Source organism: Lindgomyces ingoldianus (assembly GCF_010093535.1).
Source record: "Lindgomyces ingoldianus strain ATCC 200398 unplaced genomic scaffold BDR25scaffold_40, whole genome shotgun sequence".
Lineage (NCBI taxonomy): Eukaryota > Fungi > Ascomycota > Dothideomycetes > Pleosporales > Lindgomycetaceae > Lindgomyces > Lindgomyces ingoldianus.
Window position 1 is genome coordinate 137,197 of NW_022985201.1, and position 12,544 is coordinate 149,740.

Genomic DNA, 12,544 nt, shown 5'->3' on the forward strand with positions numbered 1-12,544 from the left:
AACGATCATGGCTTCTCAAGACCTGGATCCGACTGAGCAACGATTGCTTCTTAACGATGCAAAAGTTGCGAAGGAAGTTATCAACTTCATCGACAACGACAGGAAGTGCAAGGAGCCCGAGAGGACTCTTTCTAGGGCCATTCCCAATAAGAGACTTGTGCGCGTTTTCGGGATCGACAATGTTTTCACCAACCAAGACAACCCGAAGTTTCGAGGAAGCTTCGTAACGAATTCAATACAGAAAATGAAAACCGCAGTAAACATCTCGGTTGACCCTAAGGTGGAGAATTGGGAAATGCTCTGTGCAGCTGCGAAGAGGCACGTGGAAGAGTTCCTCCAACAAGCCGGCAACATTATCAATGTTGCTGAACTCTCACAATATACTACACTTAAACTTTCTATAGGCTACCTCTTCCCTGGTACCGAAAACACCCTGAATAAGGTTGGATCTTTCCAGAACATCCAGATAATTGGAAAAAGAATCAATGAGTTATGGATAGCTTCTAAAAAAGACGACAGCAATACGTGGGAAAACGAGCTACTTATTCATGAAGCTCTCAAGGCGGTTATTACTCCTTCGGTAGCAAGTGACGACACAAGCTCATCCACGCGCGATCCACTGGACAGGAAGGGAAACCCAATGAACTTCCTGCTTCCAGCATACGAAACGATGTGGAGGGTGGTGATGAGGTGTCTCCTGGAGATACGATATCGTGGAGCAGAGAATGGTCAAGCGTGGAGTAGAATTCTTCGAGACTACATTGACAACCTGCAAGATTCGGGCGTGGTAAGCACCTTCCGGAGTCCGGGCCAGAATGGGACATCGGCGCTGGACATTGTCAAAGAAGCCTTGAGGCTGTATCCCCCAAGCCGCCGTATCCACAGGGAGTTCGATTCTGGAGCGCAGAGAATAGATATTGAAAAAATCCATAGAAGCAAACTCCTTGGGCAAGATGATCCTCTCGTATTCAGGCCCGAGAGATGGCAGAGTATCGGAGCTGAATTCAGACCACCACAGGTAGCGGTTGATGACGAGGTAGCGAAGACCAGGTTGAGGGAATTAGAAGAGGAACTAGGGTTCATGCCTTTCGCGTTCAGGTGTCCAGCTGGTAAGGGTGAGACGAGGGGCTTTGGGTGGAAGATGATCGCGCTTTTGGTTGGCGTCATAAGCGATGGACTAGATTCTGACTGGGAGTTGAAGAATGGCGGGGCCTTGCCACAAATAGGAACACCGCTAGCTTCGGATAGAGAGGCATATACAGACTTGGAGCTGAAGAGGAGGACCTAGGGACATTATCTGGGGATTGGATTGAGAGATGAATGAATTTGGGATGGGATTACTTAACTAGTCGTGTAACTCGACTTTGGGTCGCTGTTTACGGTTGCACTGTATTATCCGAATAGAGAATAAGCAAACTCAAGACTCTATTAATAGAAGATAGACCTGTATTCAGTATAATTCCCTTGTCGCTGTTCCTCTATGTATACCTGAAACTATGCTCCTGTATAAAAGGGTGCATGATCGGCGGAATGATGGCATGTCCATCCTCCTGCTAGAATTCAACGGATTATAGGAGGATGGTAATTCCTGTCACAAATCAAATATTTGATAGAGAACGCCATTCTTGCTGTTTACCGTTCCTTTAATTCCTACAGGAACTTATGACTTCATTACCAACGGAAATAATATCTCCAACTGCATTAACACCGAGCCTATTCGTGTGAAGGCACTAACTCTAGAAGTGGGAAAGACGATCGACCAGAGTGCTTAAAAATTTCGTAACCAATTGTGCGATTTGCTTGATCTGCTTATTGAGCTCTCAAAGAAGGACGATATTGGGATGAAGTACTAAAGTCGTTGCTTAATGAGTAAGAGAATGGGTAGACGAATCTTGCGAACTGTTTGGAAGTGATTGCTTGAAATTACGGTAGGACTTGGTGACCTAATTTCTCGCACAGTATAGATGCCACGAGGTTTTGAGAGTTGTAAATATATCGGGCATGGAGATTAAAGAAGGCATGCGATGGGAGGCTAAGGATGACTACATCTGTAGTGCACACAGCGCTTGGCAACAAAATATGACGGGGGTTAGGGCAAGCTTTCGCCAAATCTAGAAGATCGGAGTAAGAAATAGAGATGTGTATGATTCTCTCGCAGTTATGGGCTAGGAAAACATGTAGGTTTTTGCGAAAAGCGGAATCAGAGAGACAGATAATCTCGAGGTTGTAACTGCCTATTACGTTAACGTTTGGTGGTCGGCACTGCTCGGTCGGCATCAGATTTTTCGGATAGGCTTTCTTGGCCCTTTCTTGGGCTCATTTTTCCTTCCAATGGGTAAGTGTAACTGGAGTTATGGGCATATCGTTGTCGATGAGGGCCTCAACTTTCTAGCGAGCACTATGGGAAGGTAATATTTGGTTGTTTGCCATCTTGAAGGATGGGATTTGATTGGTAATGTTTCGGAGCTGGAACTTCGAATTAAGATAGGAGGTGAGGGTAAGCTAGTTTTCAGATTCGGGCTTGTTATGGTTATGGTGTCTGGGTCTAAAAGGTAAGGTCGATTGGATTTGGCGGCAATCTAGTACGTGAACTGGAAGAGGTGCCTTTTGGACCCTTTGAGGAAATTCGAATGCGTAGCCCTCTCTGGAAAGAGGTTGTTTGTTCCTGGTGCTGTGTAGTGATCATGGAAATTGAGAAAGGCCTTTTTTTTCTTTTTCTTTTCGGAAACAATCCTGGGGTTGGGGCACGCTTACGTTTCATTGCCTAACGTGGAGCATGGTAGGGTAAGTTGGATCCCGTTGAGGTATGTACCCTTGATTCTGGCAAGCCGCTTAGCTAATCGAACCTGCCCTTCCAAAATTCCAAAGAGGCGCGAATCTACTGTACGCTCTGGTGGTAGCTTAGATGCGGCATTTGCTTCTTCCTTTCCTTCATCTTTCCATTCCTCTAATTTCCTAGCGCCATTTATATTCCTCCGATGTCAACTACAGCGCCTCCATTCAGCTCGCTCGCCCCACTGTCGTTCGTGGAGGGGTCTGTCTGCTTCTTTTTCTGTTGCTACCTTCTTCTCTTCGCACGCACTATCTAGACCACTTCTTGGCTTAGGGATCTGCATCGTCAGTGATGGCAGATGAAAGTCCCGTTAATATGGGATCACCGTAGTTTGGTCTGAGCACGTAGCATAATATCACGTGCGAAACACGGGGCCTGCATCTGTTAAGCAAAACCGGTGTCATTTTTTTTTATTTTAGAGAAGCGGTGAAGAGAAGGAACCGAAACAATCACCTAAAGTGCCCTTGCCTGAATTATTACACCCCGTGCCAAGACCCATTGCGACCAAACCTGATTGTACATTTCCTGAAGAACCAAAGACATTTTGTGGACGGGAAAGAAGAGGTGGAACATCACCGCATCCGCACCGTATATCATGGATCCAATGAAAGAATCGAAGACACTGTCTCCCCCCTACCAGATACGCGCTTTTAGGCGAACATTGTAAGTGGGTGGTCCATACCAAGGGCTCCTCCCTCTGGCGGGACCTCGTAGGTCATTTCTTCCTCTTCGATACGAATAACCTCGAGATCCTCCGGGAAGTCGTTCGCAGATACCTTTGCAATTGGCTCTTGGGCGCCCTCAAGCATCTCCTCCTGAGCGGCCATCTCAGTGTCCTCGAAGAGGTCGTCGTCATTGGCGCCGTCGACTTGTCTTGCAAACTGCATCTCTACCTGGACTTCTTCCTGGAGCTGGATCTCCTCTTGGATTTCCTCCTCGTTGTTCTCCTGCTCTTCGTGGATCTCCTCTTCATGGATCTCCTTTTCGTTGTTCTCCTGCTCTTCCTGGATCACCTCTTCATTGTTCTCCTGCCCTCCCTGGATCTCTTCCTCATTGTTCTCCGGTTCTACCTGGCGCTCCTCCTCTACCTGGGCCTCCTCCTCTACCTGCATCTCCTCATCTACCTGCATCTCCTCCTCTGCCTGCATCTCCTGCTCGGCCTGTGGAACTTCCTTATTCGCAGCAACCATATCGTCTTCAGCTTCGGCCTCCTTCCGCAGTCGCGCCAAGTATTCCTGCATCTCGTTACTGAATTTAGACTCGAATTCCAAGCGTGTGAAGCCCTTCCGAAGACGTGGGGCGCGTTTGGCGACGGCTGCCTTCGCTACCTTGGTCACGATTGTCTTCCTCGTCGCTAATGTAGCCTTGTCTGCCTTGGGCGGCCTACCGCGACGCTTCGCCGGGGTTCTGACAGATACGTGGGCAACTGCCACCTTCTTTGGGACCCGTCGGGCTGGGAGCTTGGAGCGTACGCGCGGATCCACGCGACGAGGGATCGTTGCTGACGCGACGGATTTGCGAGGACGTCCTGGGGACCGCTTGGCGGTTCGCGTGGTGGTGGTGGCAGGAGCCGTGTGCGCATTCGATTGGGCGACCTTGGGCGGGCGACCTGGTCGTCTCACAGGGATTGAGGGAGTCGCAGTGATGGTGTCCTTGGACGGACGACCTACTCGCTTCTTCGCCGGCGAAACAGCTTCGTCATTCTCAGCAGGCTTGACTTGTTTCGCCGGACGTCCACGACGTTTCGTCGGCTTCTGAACGCCTTCAGATCGCGGAGCAAGCACGTCAGGGACTGGCCTTGCGGCACGGCTGCGTCCTGCTCTTGCTCGTGCAGTGATATCGACTTTCGCGTCAGTGTTAGCTTTTGCGCGGCCGCGGCCGCGTGTTGGGGTGGTTGGCGCCTTGGGAGCCATGGTGCGTAAAAGTTGGGTTATTGTTGTGGAGAGAGCATGGCGGCGCAATTGAGGTTGGAAAGGCTAGAGAAGGCATGCGCCGCATCGCTAGCGTGCACCCGGGAGCTTCCCTCAGTGGCACGTGCATTCGCCAAAGAAACCTGAACTGTTACCTGAGAAATCTCGGTTCCACCTTCACTCTTCCTCCCCTCGTCTCCTTCACTTCATCCAAGTGAGATAATAGGGTGCTACGAACGGGTTCGCTGGTCCCTTTTTGAAATGCCCACAGAATGATGCTAGATATCTGATGTAAAACCTGTCTCTCTACCCTTTCTCCTTCTCCTAGGAACTGCTGTCCTCCCAACCACCAATTTCCTCCGCATCGGACCTCCGTAATTTGAGGTAAAATGTTCTGCATAATCCGTATGCATTGAGAAAGAATGCCGAGGAGCCGCAATCCTTGGTGCCGTGAGAGTTATGTTCACTGCTTACCTCATCTCTTCAATCTTCACCTCCGCCTACCTTTTGCATTGCTCCGGACGACACCACGAAAGCGGGGTATATGTCACTCTAATGCAGTTACGCAGTATTTTAGGGATAGCGAGGTGGAGCTGACAGCTACCCCTCACGGAAATAAGGGTGAACGGGTGTCAGAGCGGAAGGGGCCCGAGGCCCTAATTATCTTAGATACTCACCTCGTGGACTATCCGACAAATGTAACAACGAACAAGTGATTGACCTCTACGTCCCAACCATCCAATATGAGCAACCTCCTAGCAAATGCTGGTGTTCCAGCCTTCAAGTGCCCGCCAGGCACCAAAATGCACCTTCTGGATCTAGGTACTCTCACAGTCGACGAGGGATGGTAAGGAGTCGTTCCTTCTGAGCGGAACGGGACCTGACCGTGTGCAGGTTAATGCGTGGTGCAAACTCGAGCTCTCTGAGCAACAAAAACCCAGAGAATAAGCAACGCGATCTCGTAGTCCTCGCTGCGCTTATTGAGCATCCGCAAGCGGGCCTCATTCTCTACGAAACAGGGTGTGCTGAAGACCTCGAAGTGGTGCGCTATGTCTCCAACAACTTCCTTCCAAATCCCTGACGAGATGTTCTTTCAAATAGAAATGGGGAGCTCCAATTACGGATCTCTTCCCGCGGACCCAATATAAAGAGTGCAATCGACTCCCGGACGCCATCAAAGCAACAGGCAATGACATCAAAGATGTAAAAGCCATCATCATAGGCCATCTACATTTAGATCATGCGGGTGGTTTGGAGCACTTCCTCGACTCGGGCGTCCCGATTTACGTCCACGAAGAGGAATTTAAACACGCCTGTTGGGTACGAAGTTCTCAATTCAAACTCGATATGTTTGTCTTAAAGTCGCGCTAATTATCCGAGATACCATCCAGGTGGTTTGGTAAGATATATACAGCGCATTTTAAGACAGGATATAGAGGTACCAGACTCCCTCTTTGGACAAAATATGCTGACTCGTACCTCCACCTTGGCAGGCAGTGGCAACAAAAGCCGACTTCGGCGTCTACGTATATCACTACATGGACTTAGAGCGTCTAAATTGGAAGACATTCCCAGATTCCACTCTCGACCTATTCCAGGGCATCACGCTACACCACTCGCCGGGACATACACCAGGACTGTGCATCATGCAGGTCAATTTAGAGAAAGATGGCACATTTATCTGGACAACCGATCAATTCCATATCAAGGAAAATTATGAGTTGGCGGAGCCGCATGGTTGGTTGGCGAGAGATCATAATGCGTGGATCAGGAGCTTGGGGATGATTCAGAGATTACAGAGGTTGTTCAACGCGACATTGATATTTGGACACGATAAAGAGGTGGCGGATGAATTGACAAAGGTAAAGAAATACATGGAGTAAGGTGAGAGAAGTATTGAAGCAGCCCTTCAGATATTGTAAGCATCTAGATAATCTACTATTTGCCGCAAAATATTCCGTCAACAGTGACGATTGTGCCGTTTACAAATGCGCTTGTCGCGCTGTCATCGATGCAGAGTGAGTGACTTACCCTAGAGCAATAACATTGGCTTGAATCCCTCTTCCAGCCCACTCATTACTGAAAGCCTTCGTCATGTGTACCACCGCCCCTATGTCGAGCTGTAGACACTTGTCCTAAAGCCAGCCTGATGAGCAATATCAGAGGCGATATTAATGATATTCTCAGGCCTATTCTCCGAAAACAACTGGCGTCCGAATTCCTGCACCGAGATGTATATCGCTCGTTGATTAACGCTCACTATCTACATTCATTAGCACTACCCCCACCAATCAAAACCTCCCTCTCTTCAATGGGTAATCACAAATCAGATCAATACCTCATCCATATCTTCGCATTTATTCCTCCTCATCACACCAACCACATTAGCTAATATGTCTGGCGAAACCCTGCTTTTCCAGACCGAGACATAGCATTCTCGCAAGCTTTTCGACGCAGTGTGCTTTCGACCAATTTCTCTGATCGTTTGAGAGAGCTGTGAAGATCATGGGTCGTTTAGGACTTCGATGGATACGGTATCCGCCCCGGCTTTTGCGAGACCGATGGCCATGGCGGAACCTAGGCCGCCGGTTGCCCGGGTTAGGATTGCTGTCTTGCTTGATAAGCCGAAAAGCGAGGTTAGGTACTCTGAAGGGATTTCTACATGTGAGGCAAATTGTGAAGTCGGGTTGAAACTGGAGCTGGATCGGGAAAGATGCCGGAGGCAAGAACTGTGCGTAGTTCATGTCATGTTGGGATTGAATGCAAGCGTTGACAACATCCTGCATTGCCCGAGGTAGGATGTCTGCTCTCCGCATTTACTCCGCATTGTCGGATCGTCGTTTATGAGGCACCCCATGTCTTCTCCACTGCGATGGAAGTGCTTTCCGCTGTAGCCTAGACTCATGCTAAACGGGGGGCTTCCTTCGAGTTAGAATTCTGCGAATGATATTCTTTTGTGATCACCTAGCGCGGAGAACCCATGCCTCTCTCCCCAGGTAGATCTTTTCCGTTGAATCATCAACGGATGTACGAGAAAGCTGAAACATCCTTTGGAGGTTGTGATTTGATCATTCATCGCGCAAGAAAACCCCTTTAGGAATGAATTGCTCTCCCACCACTGCTTCACTTGATCTTAAAAAGATATAGCTCCATTTTGCTTCTGCGCTAAGCTCGAATTCGAGACCTTGAATGAAAACATATGTATTATTACAGCAGTCTTTGAGGTAAGCTAACAAGTCAATGCGTTGGTAACTCTCTTCCGGGCACGGGCATCCTTTTCTTGTAAGTGTCGGAATTTAAGACGAATTGCAGAAAGTACGATCAGAGCATGAACCAACAAGCCATGTGCCATTGCACGCAACATGCAAACCATTAAGTCTCCTAAACTAGATTCGGGATAGTGGTGGGTTTGCAACAGGCTATTAATACTCTCCCCCTCTCGAATTGACTTCTGTGCCTGCTTCTGCTGATTTTGTCCCTTTGGTATTGATTCAGTACCAGATTCATCCTTGACCTGTGCTTGCTGAGGTAATTGTTGAAGTTAGTGTAGTTTTTACTTCCCAAGCATTGTTATCTCACGCCCCACCTTCCTCCCGCTTTCCCGGCTTTTTCTCAGGCCCTTCATCTGCCTCTTCTACCTTCAACTGGCAATATTCGAGGTCACATCCACTATTTATTTTCAAGTTCTCTATTCCAAATTCCTCCGGAATCTTTTCACCTACCACAATCGGTCGTGTGGAACAGGGTCAACTCATGCCGACCACACCATATCAGTACTCATTCCTATCCATATTCGGTTTATGTGAATGCCGAATGAATGGTGTGAAGTTACCATATTTGGTGGCCTCAAGGTAGCATATGGTGTCTTCACCTTCATCCTTTTCCGCATACTTTCGGCCGATTTTGATGTCGATACGGCGCTTATGAATGTCGGTCTTAGAGCGGCTAGGTGGTGGAGAGAAGGCCCTATTGGAATTGCCATCTAGAGAGAATTCTATATCGGGCTTGAGTAGATAATCCATTAACCGGTGGGATAGTTCGTGGGAATATATTCGCGAGTGAAGGAGCCAACCTCGTAGAAGCGCGTGTGCCAATTTGACTGTCGATTTCGCCATGTCTCGATGTTATAGTCGCATATTGCTTGAGCACTTTCTTGGATGCGTTCTAAATTCTCTCCTGGGTTAAATTTATTTTCTTCATCGTCACCGCCGTCGTTAGGGTCGATAGCGGCATCCCTAAGCTCTTTAAAAGGACCAGGCATTTTCTGTAGCCCTTTGGTTTTTGGTTTATCAGGCCTGGTAATTCCACAACAACAACTTTTTCATTCCGATTTGTCACCATCACGCACGCTTTAAATATTTCGCCCATAACATTGATCATGGCAAATTCACGGCATTTGAGAGCGCCAGCATAAGCCTCTTGACAAGATATCAAGCGTTGGCCTTACTGCTAATACAGTCAATACATTCTTCTTCTAAACCAGCTTTGAGGGCCTCCTCTCCAAGGCGGGCGGCCTCTTGAACCCCGCAAAATTACGTGGCTTGGGAAGATCCATCCATTCACTAGTGTTGAACTGGTGGCGGTACCGACTTCATTGGATGAAAGAAAAACTTGCTGGTGAAGAAAGCAGATGATCTGGCACCCGTGGCTATGTTGCCTGAGGCAAGACTTCGCTTCCTTCCATTTTTCATTACTGTCACTTCCTTGGCCCGCATGTTATAAAGTTTGACCTCATCGGCGTTGGTGCTGAAGTCTCTCTTTGTGAGCTTAGTAACGGTGGGCTTGAGCGGCGGGGGAAGACTATGATTGCTTCGGGTCTGGTTCGACTTCGGAGAGAAAAATGTTGGGCAGATGTCAACATTGGAGGGGTGGAGGGAGTGGGGTTTCAGTCATGAAGGGAGTGAAGGATGGGGTTGTATCTCAGGAGGGGCTTGACACCTCTGACGCCATAGCTCGTTCACATAATTTCCCAGACTTCGAACGACTGTATTGTAAATAATTGGGTCGCTATAGAAGACATTCACACTATTCCTTTTAATGTTGGTTAAGATGCCGGTGGTAGGAGTTCTCTTCTGCATCACTATTCTCTTATAAATAACGGGTAGGATTCAAGCTGGTCAATCACCTTAATTTTGAACCATGACTGGAGACTAGCTATGTAAATCCGTATCGGTTACAGAAATGACTTGACGTTTAATTAAAGCCATAGGAAAGTGAGGTACTGAATTGTGGAACAAGTTTCTCTTTGAGACCGAGAAATCGTCATTATTCCGGTCGGCAGTGAGCTGCGGCGGAGCTCGCGGTGGAATAATATTATGGCGTGAGAGATTGTTTGCTACCACAACTGGTACGCACATGTCCAAAATGCCATGAAACCTTCAATACTTTAGAACTAGCGTACTTTTCACGCTATGAGACAATCCTAAGGTCGCGCATCAAGCGAAGTTCAATGTGTGCTGGCAGATCTCTATCCCCCGAAGCTGGACGTTTCGTGTTGCATCAACTTCCGGGTTAGCCGTCCCTGGAACCATATTAGCTGTCGAGTTTCTTACTCAGTTCTGACTGACCATTCCACCAATAAACCCTCCATTTCCGTCCATCTAAGTCATCTGGCTGAGTCCACCACCCTCCATGATCATATCCGTGCTCTAACAGCATTACACCATCGTTCCCTTCGGAAATATTGAAGGACCATCTCGCTGTTATGTAGACACTAGGCCAAGGGGTTCCAGGGTATCCTCGCTTGGCAACTTCCTTTGGTTCTACAATTAAGGAGAGTCGTGCTGGCTCAGGGTCCCATTGGTAGAACTTGCGGCCAAACAGGATTAGTTCAGCTGTGGAATTCATGAATTCATACCCAGGATTTTGAACAGAGTCTGCAGTCATGTTGAATTGCCACGGCATTTCTGAAGGGGTGTTATAATATAGGGTCGCTACGAGATCGGTGCTGTCATCCTGCCTTAGAAATTGTAAATCTAGGACAGAAGAAGGATCGGTTCTAATCCCCAAAGTGAGTTGCAGCGTTGGAAGTAAGTAATAAGTATCAAAGACTTACGTCCGGATTCGGAAAACATGAGGATCGGCTTTAGTCAGAGTACATTGGAAACATATGAGGAAAGTGGAGAGGCCAAGTAGCCAAGTCACGACGGATGTCTCCATTTCGAACCGAAGAAATAGGTAGACCTACCAAAAGGTTGATGATATTCTGTGCTCTTAATAGAGCATTGCCGTCCCGGTTGTTTGGATTCGGACACATTGCGTTCTTGCGGACATCCCGTAGAACGAATACGGGTAGATAAATGAAAATTAGGGTAACCAGAATGGTACAGTATGCTACGGAAGGTTACATCTGACACTTTACGCTCAGCAAACCCTTTATTTCGAAGACCTCCCGCACCAGGGAAGGGAGAGCTGAGTCGAAATCAGAACTCGAGGTTCATTATCTCAGCTAGCTCAGACGTGAGGAGAGAACCGAGGACGCACAAACCACCATGCATATTGCTACTCCAAATAGAGTATGGCCTAGGGGTTAGCAGTTTCTAACCCCTGTTAGTAGCGTTTCTCTCCTTAGCTGTCTAAGGGACTTTTATAATTTTTTCTATAAATAGGCCTATTTTAAGAGCATTATAATAGAATTAGATTTATAATATCTCTACTACTATATGTCTAAATAGGCTTAGAATTTAATAGAATATAGAGACAAGCTATAGCTATAAAATAGTATATTTTTTACTAAATTCTAACTATTATTAGTAGAGAAAAATCTAAACGCGCGTAAAACTTTAACTTATCTATACCCTAATTTTAAATTTATAGTATTACCCTCCTAACTAAAACTTAACAACTAGTAGACTAAATTCCCTAGAATTTTACAAGATCCTTAATAAAGCTAGTCTAAGACAGCTTTTAGATCTTTAGAGTTCTTAAACAATAGCTAGTTAAGCTGCAGATATAAAGGTAATTACAACATCTCTAGACTACTATCTACTAGACTACAGCTTAATAACTAGTAGACTAAATCTTCTAGAATTTTATAAGCTCTCTAACAGAGCTAGTCTAAGATAGCTTCTAGATCTTTAGAGTCCTTAGATAATAGCTAGTTAAGTTAGAGTAAGTAAGTAATTAAGCTAATTACTTTTATAGCTAAAGCTTAATAACAACATAATAAAATTAGCTAGATTTTAGAATAGTATAAAAATAAGCTTGTCTTAAATAGGCCTTAAATTCTAATAATAATATATTATATAGTTAGAGAGTTGCATTAAGGTGTAGTTATAGAGTTATTATAATACCCTATGTAGGACTTAGTAACGCAGTACTTTACTAAATCTTGTTAAAAACAGGTTACAAAAATAATAGAATATAGCTAAAGACTTTCTTTATTACCTATTAAAATCTAAGCTAGTTTAGATGTATAGTAGTAAAGCTATAATAATTCTTAGTTAAGCTAGTGTATAGTAGAGGAGGTTTAGATCTATAATATTACCTAAAAAATTACAAAAGTCCTTTAGACAGCTAGGGAGAGAAAGCCTTTCTTATACCCTTATTAGCTAGAGAGATAGGGCTTGCGCTACTAAGGCTACTAGCTAGGGTTCCAATTGACTAGCAGGGGCTTGCCCCTGTCAAGGCTCTCTCCCCATCCCGTCTGAGCTTGCTGAGATAAGAGGTTCAAGCTGACTTGCCTTGTACTAACCCAAATTATCTTTAGCGTGTTTTGGACACACCTTCGGCAACAAATCTTTAGAACTCCCGACAACGATCATTACAAAGCATACACAATATATAGGGTATTACCAACAAG

General features: G+C 46.3%; 6 protein-coding genes across 6 annotated transcripts; 3 read left to right on the forward strand and 3 right to left on the reverse strand.

Moving 5' to 3' along the window:
- Positions 1–244: 244 nt before the first annotated feature.
- BDR25DRAFT_328768 (uncharacterized protein) lies at positions 245–1,288 on the forward strand (the record flags this gene model as incomplete). Its single annotated transcript, XM_033692409.1, has 1 exon — positions 245–1,288. One exon carries the CDS (start codon positions 245–247, stop codon positions 1,286–1,288), a length of 1,044 nt encoding a protein of 347 aa, XP_033541992.1.
- A 32-nt stretch (positions 1,289–1,320) lies between these two features.
- Positions 1,321–2,216, forward strand: BDR25DRAFT_360771 (uncharacterized protein; the record flags this gene model as incomplete). Its single annotated transcript, XM_033696301.1, has 9 exons — positions 1,321–1,368; positions 1,455–1,514; positions 1,558–1,581; positions 1,614–1,764; positions 1,818–1,869; positions 1,911–1,928; positions 1,983–2,053; positions 2,094–2,124; positions 2,159–2,216. 9 exons carry the CDS (start codon positions 1,321–1,323, stop codon positions 2,214–2,216), a joined length of 513 nt encoding a protein of 170 aa, XP_033541993.1.
- Positions 2,217–3,223: 1,007 nt separating this feature from the next.
- Positions 3,224–4,799, reverse strand: BDR25DRAFT_306803 (uncharacterized protein). Its single transcript, XM_033690708.1, has one exon. It carries the CDS (start codon positions 4,744–4,746, stop codon positions 3,484–3,486), a length of 1,263 nt encoding a protein of 420 aa, XP_033541994.1. The 5' UTR covers positions 4,747–4,799; the 3' UTR covers positions 3,224–3,483.
- Positions 4,800–5,486: 687 nt separating this feature from the next.
- Positions 5,487–6,626, forward strand: BDR25DRAFT_240215 (metallo-beta-lactamase superfamily protein; the record flags this gene model as incomplete). The annotated part of the gene is made up of 4 exons (XM_033685706.1): positions 5,487–5,590; positions 5,638–5,785; positions 5,845–6,063; positions 6,237–6,626. The coding sequence occupies 4 exons, from the start codon at positions 5,487–5,489 to the stop codon at positions 6,624–6,626; spliced, it is 861 nt and encodes a 286-aa protein (XP_033541995.1).
- Positions 6,627–7,246: 620 nt separating this feature from the next.
- Positions 7,247–10,100, reverse strand: BDR25DRAFT_360774 (uncharacterized protein; the record flags this gene model as incomplete). The annotated part of the gene is made up of 17 exons (XM_033696302.1): positions 7,247–7,442; positions 7,518–7,661; positions 7,708–7,781; positions 7,833–7,927; positions 7,978–8,262; positions 8,330–8,431; positions 8,466–8,519; positions 8,576–8,725; positions 8,770–9,038; positions 9,092–9,159; positions 9,224–9,283; positions 9,318–9,489; positions 9,545–9,569; positions 9,603–9,662; positions 9,689–9,810; positions 9,869–9,897; positions 9,930–10,100. 17 exons carry the CDS (start codon positions 10,098–10,100, stop codon positions 7,247–7,249), a joined length of 2,076 nt encoding a protein of 691 aa, XP_033541996.1.
- Positions 10,101–10,178: 78 nt separating this feature from the next.
- Positions 10,179–11,240, reverse strand: BDR25DRAFT_360775 (uncharacterized protein; the record flags this gene model as incomplete). Its single annotated transcript, XM_033696303.1, has 6 exons — positions 10,179–10,264; positions 10,296–10,741; positions 10,799–10,896; positions 10,931–11,076; positions 11,105–11,154; positions 11,203–11,240. The coding sequence occupies 6 exons, from the start codon at positions 11,238–11,240 to the stop codon at positions 10,179–10,181; spliced, it is 864 nt and encodes a 287-aa protein (XP_033541997.1).
- Positions 11,241–12,544: the final 1,304 nt, after the last annotated feature.